Raw genomic sequence first — 12571 nt, 5'->3', positions numbered from 1 at the left:
TATATATATATATATTGCAATGTTTACATAATGATTTCCATTTTTCATATCCAGATCATACAAAGAGGGACAATTATTAAACCAAGCAAACTCGGGTGAGCCCATTTAGATCTTAGCAAACCCATTTTCATTCTAATTTAATTTCGAAGAATGTGCTGTGAGAGAATGATTAGATTATTATTTATTATTACATAACTGAAATATATTTAATTATATTTTTACCATTAATCAATAATTAAATTTACTTTAAGATAATACTTAAATTTTCATTATTTAAAAAACTATAACTTCCTGCTTAATCCAACTCTAAACGTGACTCAATTTCAATTAGCAATGAATCAATATCAATCTATTTCTTCAAATAGAAAAATTGAATTCCTGATAATATAATAGTCCTAGCCTATAATTAAGTCTTGTATTATACATCAGGACACAATGTACAATCTAAATGCTATTGTGGGAATGGCTGAACTTTCATACGACATTGTAGTAGTTTTAAATGATGTGTAGTAGAAGCATTTGCAGTTTTGAGATTCTAATTCATGTAAGTGTGCTTTATCAGCTCAATTAGTTCAGCCCCTTATTTCAATCAGTTAAAATTTAAACTTCTTTTATAGACTGTCATATTGCTAGTGGTCAGTAAGCACAAAAGCCTGGCTTTAGTAAATTTATGTATAAATCATAGTCCTAAAAATTATCCACACTTGCAAAGACCAGTTTTAGGAAAAAAAATTCATAAGAAATTATAATATAATATTATATTATTTAAAGATATCTATTTAGTTTGTTAGGCATCTTTAAATCATATTTCTTCAAATGATGTTTATGTTACTTGCTAACAGTGTCATAGAGATAATTCTGTAAATAAACTAAATAGCAGTTCACCTACATATCACATTAAAATAGTAGTCGTATAACATTTGGAGGCAAGTGTTGAGGGCGAATGGCTGGAGGTGGCAGGACTCCAAATGCAGGCACAACTGCATAATGCTTTAAATACAATGAAGAATGGCTAGGTACACTTGGCCTGCCTGATGGTGAAGCCCATGACTGCGTGGAGACTGCAGAGATAGGTACGCGAGAATATGGATAAAGTTTTTTTGGGGTTAGAATTTCCAAATGTCAGAATAATTATATGCTTGCGGATAAATGGAATGACATGCTTGGCTATATCTACACTTTTGCCTACATAACCAAAAGAGACCTGCAGGCGCAAAGTAAGAAAACATTCTCAGTTGAAAGAGTTCAAAAGAAAGAGCATTTACAGGAGGACAATAAAAATAATTAAAAAAAAACTAAATTAATCATTCACAGCATTTTGGGATTTTGTTCTATCAAAATTTTTAGTAAGGATTTTCTAGTTTGTGGTAACAAGTTATGGCAGATTCGAAGATATCTCAGTTTATTTACCTTTTTAAAGATAATATAACAATATGTATATTACGTCATATTCAATTTTCATAATCAGAAAGTGATTCTTAAACGCACACATTCTGCGACAGACTGCTTGATATATCGTTATAAAAGCCATCATCATCATTTGCGTATCCCAAGAAACAAAGGTTGGCCTTATAAATCCATATTTAGTAGTTCCTATAGAGTAATACATGAGGTGTTTACCTCATTTTGCACAGTTGCTACAAATGCTAACATTGATCTAAACATTGCCTAAACCCCAACCCTTCACATTAATTCTACCTGACCTCTTGGTGCATCTTTTGACAATAAATATTAAAGCCATCTTAGAGATCGATCAAGAAACTACATATATCATACATCATTCCCTTTGAATATCCGATAAAAAACACAAGGAATATATAAAACTTTAAAGTTACATGCATAAAATTCTTGGAACGATAAAAGAAAGTGGATGATCGTATCTTCGGGATCTATCTTGGATCCGGAGGCAGAGATATTGTCCACAATAGATTTGATATGGGAAAGGTATAGTTGAATGCTAAGATCTTTGAGTTGAACGTGGTATAGTTCATTCTTTAACTGGATGACGCGGGAGCGGCTTGTTGGTTGGAGACGACGTTCAAGAACCGTCCATGCCTCATGAGTGGTGGTGGAGGTGATGATATAAGGAAGAATATATTGAGAAATCGTAGAGAATAAAGCAGAGAGGAGATTACTGTCAGCGGTTTGCCAGATTTTGTACTCAACGGTGGAAGCGTCTACCGGAGGAGAATTTTGCCCCGTGAGATGACCGGCGTAATCATTGGCAAGGAACTGTTGAAGAATTTGTGTCCGCCATATGGGATAATTTTCAGACGTGAGGGAGTAGGGAATTAAGTTCTTGATGTTAGAAACCAGGAATTTGAGATTGGCTGGAATGTTGAAGGCGGTGGAGGTTGAAGCAGAGATGGCTGTGTAGGAGGGAGGGAGCGGACTGATGGATTCTTGATCTCCCATGGTGGCTCTTGATACCATGATAGAGACACGGCAAGAACCGTGGAGGAGAGGAAAGCAAGGAACAGAGACAAGATAGCAAAAGTAGAAAGTGAAATATTATTCATCTCTGATAAGGTACAGAGGAGCTCAATATAAAGAGTTTATAATGGTATATGTGAAAATAAATGAAACAGTAGTGTTATATTCTAATAATATATTCATCTTCTCATTTCTATATATGCTAGCTTTCTCTTGCCTGTGTCTCTTAGGTCGTGCAGAATATTTGCCGAATCTCAAACATTAAAATGAAGAGTCATACAGTTCTTTCGGAACTAAAATAGTCAGTTTCACGTATATTTGAAATCATTGAGTGTTTGACATATTTATTCCCCTTTTTTTTTTCATCTACAATAAAAATTATAGACCTCAAAAAACTCGTCAAAATTGTTATAATTTTTGAAATATAACACTTTTTAGAATTAAAATTAAAATTTTGAGAAAACTCAAATGAATAATTATGTTAAAACCCCTTTTTTCAAAGTCTACTTGTTAATAATACTAATAATATATTTTTTATGCTCACTATATCATAACTGCGTAAACTTACAAATAGCTATACTTCAAATTTTTCATTCAATGAAAAGCAATTGGTTCAAATATCATATTACCTGCATCTTAAAAATATTAAAAAAATGACATATTTGAAGGCTTAGAACTTACCAGGTAGATAGACCATTATTAGAACAACTCCAATCATAGCTTACTAAATTTATATGATATATTTGGTTCTTGCCGTGTCTATATCTTGTGTCATTCATTTAAGATACTGTTGGTTTCGTATTCGGTAATGGAAGGTCTATCTACCTGGTAAGTTCTAAGCCTCCAAATATATCATTTTTTTTTAATATTTTTAAGATGCAGATAATATGATATTTGAACCAATTGCTTTTCATTGAATGGAAATTTTGAAATATAATTATTTGTAAGTTTACGCAGTTATGATATAGTGAGCATAAAAATACATTATTAGTATTATTAACAAGTAATCTTTGAAAAAAAGGATTTTAACATAATCATTCATCTGAGTTTTCTCAAAATTTTAATTTTAATTCTAAAAAGTGCTATATTTCAAAAATTATAATAATTTTGACGAGTTTTTTTAGGTCTACAATTTTTATTATAGATGAAAAAAAAGGTGAATAAATATGTCAAACACTCAATGATTCCAAATATACGTGAAACTGACTATTTTAGTTCCGAAAGAACTGTATGACTCTTCATTTTAATGTTTGAGATTCGGCAAATATTCTGCACGACCTAAGAGACACAGGCAAGAGAAAGCTAGCATATATAGAAATGAGAAGATGAATATATTATTAGAATATAACACTACTGTTTCATTTATTTTCACATATACCATTATAAACTCTTTATATTGAGCTCCTCTGTACCTTATCAGAGATGAATAATATTTCACTTTCTACTTTCACTATCTTGTCTCTGTTCCTTGCTTTTTTTGAATAAAATTTTGAGAAAACTCAGATGAATAATTATGTTAAAATCCCTTTTTTCAAAGACTACTTGTTAATAATACTAATAATGTATTTTTTATGCTCACTATATCATAACTGCGTAAACTTACGAATAGCTATATTTCAAAATTTCCATTCAATGAAAAGTAATTGGTTCAAATATCATATTACTTGCACGACCTAGCAGGTCTTGCTTTTAACGGGATTAGGTGAAACTTATGAATCATACAAACCCACATGAGAAACGCACACGAACACAAGATAGAAATCCTGCGATGCAAGGGCTGATAAGGCATATCCCTATAATCACTTTGTGGATTAAAAATTAAATCGAGCACTCAAGCCACACTTCTTTATGATATTTACATAACTTATTCAAATACAAACCCTAATTAAAAAAGCCATTAAAATAGTGTGTTTTATATGTATGTGAGTGTGTTTGTGTTCTTCTTCATCTATTTATCCCTGTCTATTTAACAAATTATGAATAAATTTTTAAAACTAAAATTTATAAATAGAATAGCTTACTAAATTTATATGAAATATTAGACCTACTGTCTTGAACAAATGTACTTAAAATTTGTGTCATGCATTTGACGTAAAAAATAAAATATGCTGGCAAAAAAATGAGTGAACTCCAATGCAACTCTTTTAAAAATAAATCAAAAGGAATTTATTAGTTCCGTCACGCTTTGAGTGGCCACTATTGAATTTATGTTCTTTTATTTTTAGATATCAAATTTTTAAAAAGGGAGAGAAAATATCTCATACAAGATTTTTAGATTTCAAATTCATGGAAAAGTTATTTCTCCTCATTTCTAAAATTTTAAATCTAAACATAAGAGAATGACAATTCAAAATGAAGTATTCTTCTGGCCCATCTACTTTTTAGTTTCTCTCCCCAGTTTTCTGTATTATATAAAATTCTTCTGATATCAATATCTTATTCTCATATATAACATTTAAATTCTAAATCATCATGAGTTTCTTTTGAAATAAAAGTGGATGTTGCTACCGTCAGACTCACCCAACTATCGGTGACTTGAGTTTTGTTAAAGTAGACCAATCTTGTTAGAACCGGCTGGACCTATTCAATTGAACCGGTCCACTAAAATAGACACATAGTAATATATATGACAGGTGTTATCAAATCCAAATAAGCAAGCTAATTTATATTTGGAAAGCTCTTATATATTCCACATTAAGCAATGCATGACTTTTCAAATATAAAAAAAAACTATCATGGACAAAATAGTAATTCATTGAGTATAATATACTTTCCATCTAAAAATACAAAAGTATTACAAAATAAGTGATACCTGCACCGTTGGAGATCGTCTGTGGAAGCACCAAATGAAGGGATAATTTCTTGAAGACCATTCAAAAAATCATTCATGGTAACCTTTATATTTTCTTCGTCTAATGGTTTAGTGAGATCATCCATGTTTATTTGTCTATTGTAGGCAAATGAAACAGCACTTTTCACAACACCTTCTAGTTCAGCTCCGCTATAATTCCTTGTCCTTGCAGCTGTGTATTCATGATTAAAAGACGATAAAAAAGATAGTCAACCTTCCTCTTTTTTTCTCATAATACAATAGCTTTTTTGCATAAAATTTGTTCAAACATAATAATCCAAATTCATCAACTACAATGATCTTAGAAAACAAATAGGAAAAACAAATGGACAAAAAAATCAAACAAAAAAACAAGCAACTCTCCATTGTTAAGGGATGAAGGGACGTTTATTTTAATTTTTTATCATGCTACCTTGCCATCAAAGAAGCTTTATTTATGTACTTCTAACATTTCTTCAAAATCAAAACCAACAAAGACAATGAAAGGCATTCTATGCCTGCAAACATGTGATTACATATTAATCAATTAAATATCATAAATGGAGAAGACATTTGTAAATTGGTAACAATGTATAAAACAAACTAGTGAATGTTGAATAATTTCTTTGTTTGCATGCTCAATACAAGTCAAGAATAAATAACTTTTAACAGCCAGAAGTAGACATGTTAGCTCAATCGTTGACTTGGATGGCAAGGGATGAGGATTTGAAATGTTATGACTTATGCAACAATCTTTGCCAAATTCACCTAGGAGAGTTGAATGTGATGCTAATTAAAACTAAGCTGAGAAAGAGTGACCATTAACATTCCTGTATTTGATGCATGTTACTTCTAAAGTTCATAAATTATGACTCTTTCATAAACAATAATATTTTTATTAATGACTTTAATGTCTTTCAACAAATTTAAAATAAAAAAAAATAATTAACATATTAAACCTAGCAAATAATAAATAATTCAAAACACCCAAAATCAATTCCTCATAACATTACAAAAAAAAGTTTGAGGGAAAATAATATTCCACACAATTCTCATTTGATCATTATAATCACTAGTCTTATTCCAAATATTTTGAGTCAGACTTTATGAATCATATTTGTTCTTCATTCCTATTATGAAGATCATAAAAAAGATGTATTTAATTGATAAACATCAATAATAAATTAACAGATAATTCTTATGAATAAATTTTATATATGAACAAGCAGCTTAAATTGAAATAACAAATTATTTAAAATAAATGATTTATTACAATTTATATAAAAGATATAACTTCAAAAGAAAATCTATTGATAAAATATTTATCCAAAATTTATTTTTTCATGAATAAAATACTATAAATGAAATACATAAAATATATTGTAAGTGCTATGAGTTTTGGACTTTAAGATTGAGTGGAATATTAAAAAAAAAACTAAAATATTATTTTAGAATTAAATAGGAGCATTTAAAGAACACTAACAAAAAATTTTTGAGAGAGATTCAAAATCTTATGATTTTGTTTGCGCGTGAGGAAGCTAATGTTATGTCAAAAGAAAAACTAGTGATATTAAGAATGTTGCAAAAGGATATGTTTGGGGTTTTAAAAAAAACCCATAATAGTTAAAAATAGTTGGTCATAAAATCAAAATGTGTAAGAAAAGATAAAAAATAAGAAGTTTTGATATAAAATTTGGCTTAGATGTAAAAGCTTAGAAAATCAAAAAATATATAAAGATACCCACAAGGAGTCTAAGAAAGTAATATGTGATGAAAAGAATTTAGCTTGTAATGATTTATATAATATATTATATACTAAGGAGTGCGAAATATATATGTAGAAGTTAGTCATGCAGAGAGATAGGAGAAGTATTTAGTTCAAGTGAATTGTATTAAAGATGAAGATAAAAAATGTTTTTATTAGATATTTTGGCATGCTTTTCAATGAAGACTATAAGAATATGATTGATTTTAGTTACTTTAGCACCCTAAATGAAAATAGAGATTTGTGCTTTTATCGACATAATAGTAAGACCAAAGTTAGAGGCTTTAAAGAAAATGAAGTATTGAAAAGTTGTTGGACATGATGATATTTCAATTGATGTGTGGAAATGCTTATAGGGGAGGAAGGAATTTTTAGGCTTATGAAAAATTTTAATTTAATTTTGAAGACTAAAAAGATGTCAAATGAGTGGAGGAGTGTGTTGCTTCCTATTTTTAAGAATAAAGGTGATGCACATGAGTGTGTGAATTATAGAGGAATTAAGTTAATGCGTCATACTTTAAAACTATGAGATAGAGTTATTGAGCATATGTTACAATGATATTAATGTTTCTGAAAATCAATTTGGATTCATGTTGGGTAGGTTTACTATGAAAGCTATACATTTATTAATAGATTTGATAGAGAAGCATAGAGAGAATGAGGAGGATCTCCATATGATATTTATTAATTTAGAGAAATCTTATAATAAAGTTCGAAGGTAAGTGCTCTGGAGAGTTTTAGAAAAGGAGTTAATTATGCTTATATTAAAGTCGTTAAGGATATATATACATAAGCTATTACTTGTACTCAAACACAAGATGGTTTGGCCAAATATTTTCCTTAATTAGTTGGATTACATTAAGGATCAGTTTTAAGACCATATCTTTTTTCTTTAGACATGGATGTACTTACTAGATATTTGCAAGAAGATGTACCCTGGTGTATGCTTTTTTGCTGATGATATTCTTCTTGTTGATGAAGACTAGAGAGGGAGTTGAAAGTAAAGTTTAATTATGGAGATCAACCTTAGAGTTTAAAAGACTTCGTTTGAGTAGATCTAAAACTGAATGCATGGAGTGAAATTTTAATAGTAATAAATCTAATGAGGGGATTGTGACTTTGGGTGATTAAGTCATTAATAAGAGTGCAAATTTAGACATCATGGGTCTATTGCTCAAAGTGATGGTGAAATAGATGAGGATATTATTAGTAGAATTTAAGTTGAATGGTTGAAGCGGAGGACTTCATCAAGCTTGTCGTGTGATCAAAAACTATCACCCAAACGTAAAAGGAAAATTCTATAAGATGATAATGAGACTTGCAATGCTTTAGGGTTCATAATGTTGGCCGTTAAAAGAGAAACATAAAATTAAGTTAAGTGTTGTAGAGATGAGGATGCTTAGGTGGATAAGTGGCTTCACTCTTAGATACAGAATGCAAAACGAGTATATACGCGAAAAAGTTGGAGTAGCACTAATGGCAGCCTATGATGCATCCATTATGATACAACCCCTTATCAGCTTTCTTTTTATTTATTACATGCTTTTTCCATTTCAAGTCTTCAATCCAACTTATACTCGAACCATGCAATGCTTCAGCTGTAGAGAGAGAAAGACTAATGGGGTAAAATATTGAAAGAGAGAGGGAGGAATGATTTTCCATTGTGGACGGAATGATGAAAAGAGATTTTGGTCAACATGAGAAATTATTATTTTAGTGGCTAAATCTAAAACTAAAATCCTAAAGATGCTTAAAGCTAATTGTTTTAGTGGCTTAACAGAGCAACAAGTTCGTCAACAAGGCAACATACTCTAATTTTTATAGTTCTTCCTTTTAAAATTTTTATTAATCTAAAGAAGCCACAAATATCTTTTTTTGGACACATTAAAAACATCAATGGTTAGTTTTCCCCTTTGCTTCTCTCTCATGACTCACAAATCACGATCTTGAGTACAGCTTTCATTTTCTCTTTCGCACCTCTCTCGTACCTAAACAAAGACAACTCATGGCAGATATTTATATTTTCTAAGTTCTAACGGCCATGTTATTTGCATTCTCCTTTTGGATCCGCTAATGAGATAACAAATGAAACAATTTTAATGAATTCTAACCTTCCAAATGAGACGACAAAAAGAACTATTTCTAAGCCTCTCAACATCGACGATAGACGTCCTCTTGACATCGATGCCTGATGCTTACTACATAACATTGATGCTTGACTCTCGGCAACATTGTCATCTACTTTCATGATGTCTGATACACGACATCAACACCCGATTCTCGACATCCTAATATTAATCATTTTAAGCAAAAATTCTAGTTAAGTAACTTATTATTTCTAAATTATTTTTAATATTATACTTAATTTTTATACACTATTTTTAGAATATAAAAATTATAATAGTGTCCAACCCATGTTATAAAATCTATCAAATTATAATAGAATATAAAAAGTATAAAATCTATGAAATTTAATGGAATATTCAATAGATCTATCTTTTTTCATGACGTGGAGGGGGGTTTGAGCATTAAGAAAAAAAAATTTAAACTTAGCTTTTCATTAGCAAACTTATTTTGTAACAAATGACATTATTTTTGTGGCAAGAATTTTGAAAATTTTTAATCAATGAAAATATTTTCTATAATAAAGGTTTTGAAGTTTTATATGATTTGTCAATAAGATTTTGCTTAAAAATAATATTTTTTATTAATTATTAACACTTATTATTTAGTAGGTTAACTTTTATATTGATTTTGTATTTATTACAATATATTAAATGACAAAATAGAGCAACATAAACAATATAATCTCACACATTGTTTAAAATTGCGCAATATGAGTTTCGCCTTAAGGCCCACCTTAGCGCAATTCCAGTGAAAAACGCCTCGAGGCTTACGCATCGAGCTTTTTCTATGAGGCTTATGCCTCAGCTTGGATGAGGCCCGCCTTAAAACGCGCCTCAGCTTGGATGAGGCCCGCCTTAAGATGCGCCTCAGCCTGGATGTAAATTTGGATAAATATTTGGATTTCAATTCTATTTCAAATCAGTTTTCATTAAACATTTTACATCTTATACAATTTTTTATTTCATATGTAAATTTGTTACTTCATAGTTCAACATCTTTGAACATATTATTTGAATATTATATAAAAAATAACTTTCAACTTTTATTTTGACTTGACACAATTTTTAGATTTTGAGGCTTACGCCTCGCCTCACGAACAAAAATGTCTCAATACCCAATTGCGCAATTTTAAACATTGATCTCACATATACTCACACTACCTAAAACCACTCACATTTAATTCTAGTGTTAACTGAACTACTACTTTCATCTCTTGGAACAAATTGAATCAATCTTCAATAGTTGAGGAACTAAATTGATGCAATATAAAATGTTGAGGCTTTATTAGGCGCTTGCTAATAGTCAGGGGGCTATTTTGGTCATTTTATAATACCCGATGGATTATGTGTAATCTTTGTTAAGTGAAAATTAAATAAAGTGTTGAACTTAAAAATATATATTTAAATATCTTTATATGTGTTATTATTGTATAGCTTATAGCCATTATATACTACTTATAAATAAGGTACAATGTATCTTATAAAAGAGATGTGAAAATAATCATGATAATAAAGCTGATGCATAAGTTTTGTTTAAGGTGAGATTTTAGAGGATATCTAGAAGATTGGTAGAAGTGAAAGAGTATATTTTAGATTACTTAGTTGTATGGCTTGAGTTATGTTATGAATTATATGTCTGACTTATAGATTGGATTGGAATTGAAGAGAACACTTAGTTGTACCAATGGGGGATCTATCAATAAGTTGCTAGTTATGTTTATGTTTAAAAGATAATTCTCAAAGGGATGCAATAGCAAATAAGTTATGATATGATAAGTTTCAACTCAAAATTATGTCATTACTGCTACATTGAATGCTATGATTCAATTACTGTTAATAACTATTACCTCTAAATAATATTTCTAATCATCATTATTATTAAAAGAGGAAAGCTAAACTTCTTCATAGTTTAAATGATGACTAAAATGCATAATGCTTCATTTTCCTTTGAGCTACTATATTTTATATTTTATATTATGATATACTCATTAGATGATAAATGTTCTTCAATAAAGTCCCTGATGGAGTAAAAGGATGATATAAAAGTGTGCTCCAAAAATTCATGCCCCAACATATATATTTAGGAGAGTTTGAAAGAATGTAGTAGGTCAAAATTACATAAGTCATATTAGATTTTAAATAAGGTACCACCCAAAGATTTTGCCCTACTTTTGCAAGGTTATTAGGATTTGATTCCAAGTTTCCTATAGACGCAATCCCCTATGTTTATTTACCTTTCCTGATAACAAAAGAGCACTTTCAATAAAGTTTAGTTATTAGATAAACGTTAAATATCAAACTGATAATAGCAATTTTGATATTGAAATTAAAATTTTATCATATTGCAATTATGGTGGATGTTAGGGGGAATGATGACGGAATCCAATCAAGTTCTTATGATTATATTATCCCAAATTGTTATGATCCATAATCTATTTAGTCAAAGGAGATAATCAACCCAATCTAACCAGAGGATCCTTTTCAGCATTCATGGATTACTTCATTCAAGGGAACCTTTTAAGCATATAGAGTGAATGTTTGTCTAAGAAGACAAATTCAAGTCGACCATAGCTAACAAAGAGCTTTATGCCCTATCAAGTATATCCTTCAATTCATTACTTAAGGTTTTAAGGCATTAGAGAACATACAGGCTTTGGGCATAACAATAATTTCATGTTGCTATTCTGTGAAAAAACCTCTATATCAGAGGCTTCTCGTAATAATCATTTACCTATGATGTCATTTGACATCAAAATAATTGGTTAGATGACACATGTCATATCCTTATGGACTAAAAATCATTTAAGAATGAATCTTAATAATATTCTCAACATGACATTAGCACTTTATGAACTAAAGTTATTCTTGAATTTATCAACCTCGATAATTTTTTACGAGGGATGTATAAATTTTGTTTTTAAGAATTAAGGAAGTATATTTCACTTGAACATTATTTTTTTTATTGAATTATCATATTTTTTATACAAAATTGATATTACTATAGATATTCCTTAATTGGATTTACCACTGCTACCTCCATGGAAACTAGACTTCTAAGAGAAAATTTCTACTATTCCACATGATTCTTAGAGTAAAGTCCTTTATTAGCCCCAAGAGAGTTGATGCAATATAAGTCAAGTATAAAAAAAATAAATTTATTCATAGAATGTTTTAGAATTTAATTTTAGTTCTAGGATTGTGTTTCAATTTAAATGCATTTAACTTTTAGGATTTGCTTATTTCAAATAGCCAATATAATTTTCAAAACCTATTTACATAAAAATATTAAACTATTTTTTTAATTAATAAACTCTATTTCTATAAACAAGGTTACAATGGTTGTTATTTGATAATAAAAAAATGAACAGCATTTGAATCTCTTATATCCTATTAAAATTGAAGATAAGCCAAATCCAT

At 29.5% G+C, this 12571-nt stretch overlaps 1 protein-coding gene across 1 annotated transcript; it reads right to left on the bottom strand.

Moving 5' to 3' along the window:
* Window positions 1–897: 897 nt before the first annotated feature.
* On the bottom strand, window positions 898–2433 carry LOC114580927. Its single transcript, XM_028699879.1, has 2 exons — window positions 1836–2433; window positions 898–1061 (listed from the first exon to the last, which is right to left on the bottom strand). The coding sequence occupies exons 1-2, from the start codon at window positions 2431–2433 to the stop codon at window positions 898–900; spliced, it is 762 nt and encodes a 253-aa protein (XP_028555712.1).
* Window positions 2434–12571: the final 10138 nt, after the last annotated feature.

This window comes from Dendrobium catenatum, unplaced genomic scaffold, assembly GCF_001605985.2.
Source record: "Dendrobium catenatum unplaced genomic scaffold, ASM160598v2 fragScaff_scaffold_1400, whole genome shotgun sequence".
In the NCBI taxonomy this organism is placed as follows: domain Eukaryota; kingdom Viridiplantae; phylum Streptophyta; class Magnoliopsida; order Asparagales; family Orchidaceae; genus Dendrobium; species Dendrobium catenatum.
This window is presented reverse-complemented; position numbering and strand designations above follow the sequence as displayed.

Coding starts and splice junctions, on each gene's coding strand:
- LOC114580927 (XM_028699879.1), bottom strand. CDS start 2,433: ATGGTATCAAGAGCCACCATGGGAGATCAAGAATCCATCAGTCCGCTC. Junction 1,062..1,835: donor GTTCCAAGAATTTTATGCAT/GTAACTTTAAAG, acceptor CTATCTCTGCAG/TCTCCACGCAGTCATGGGCT.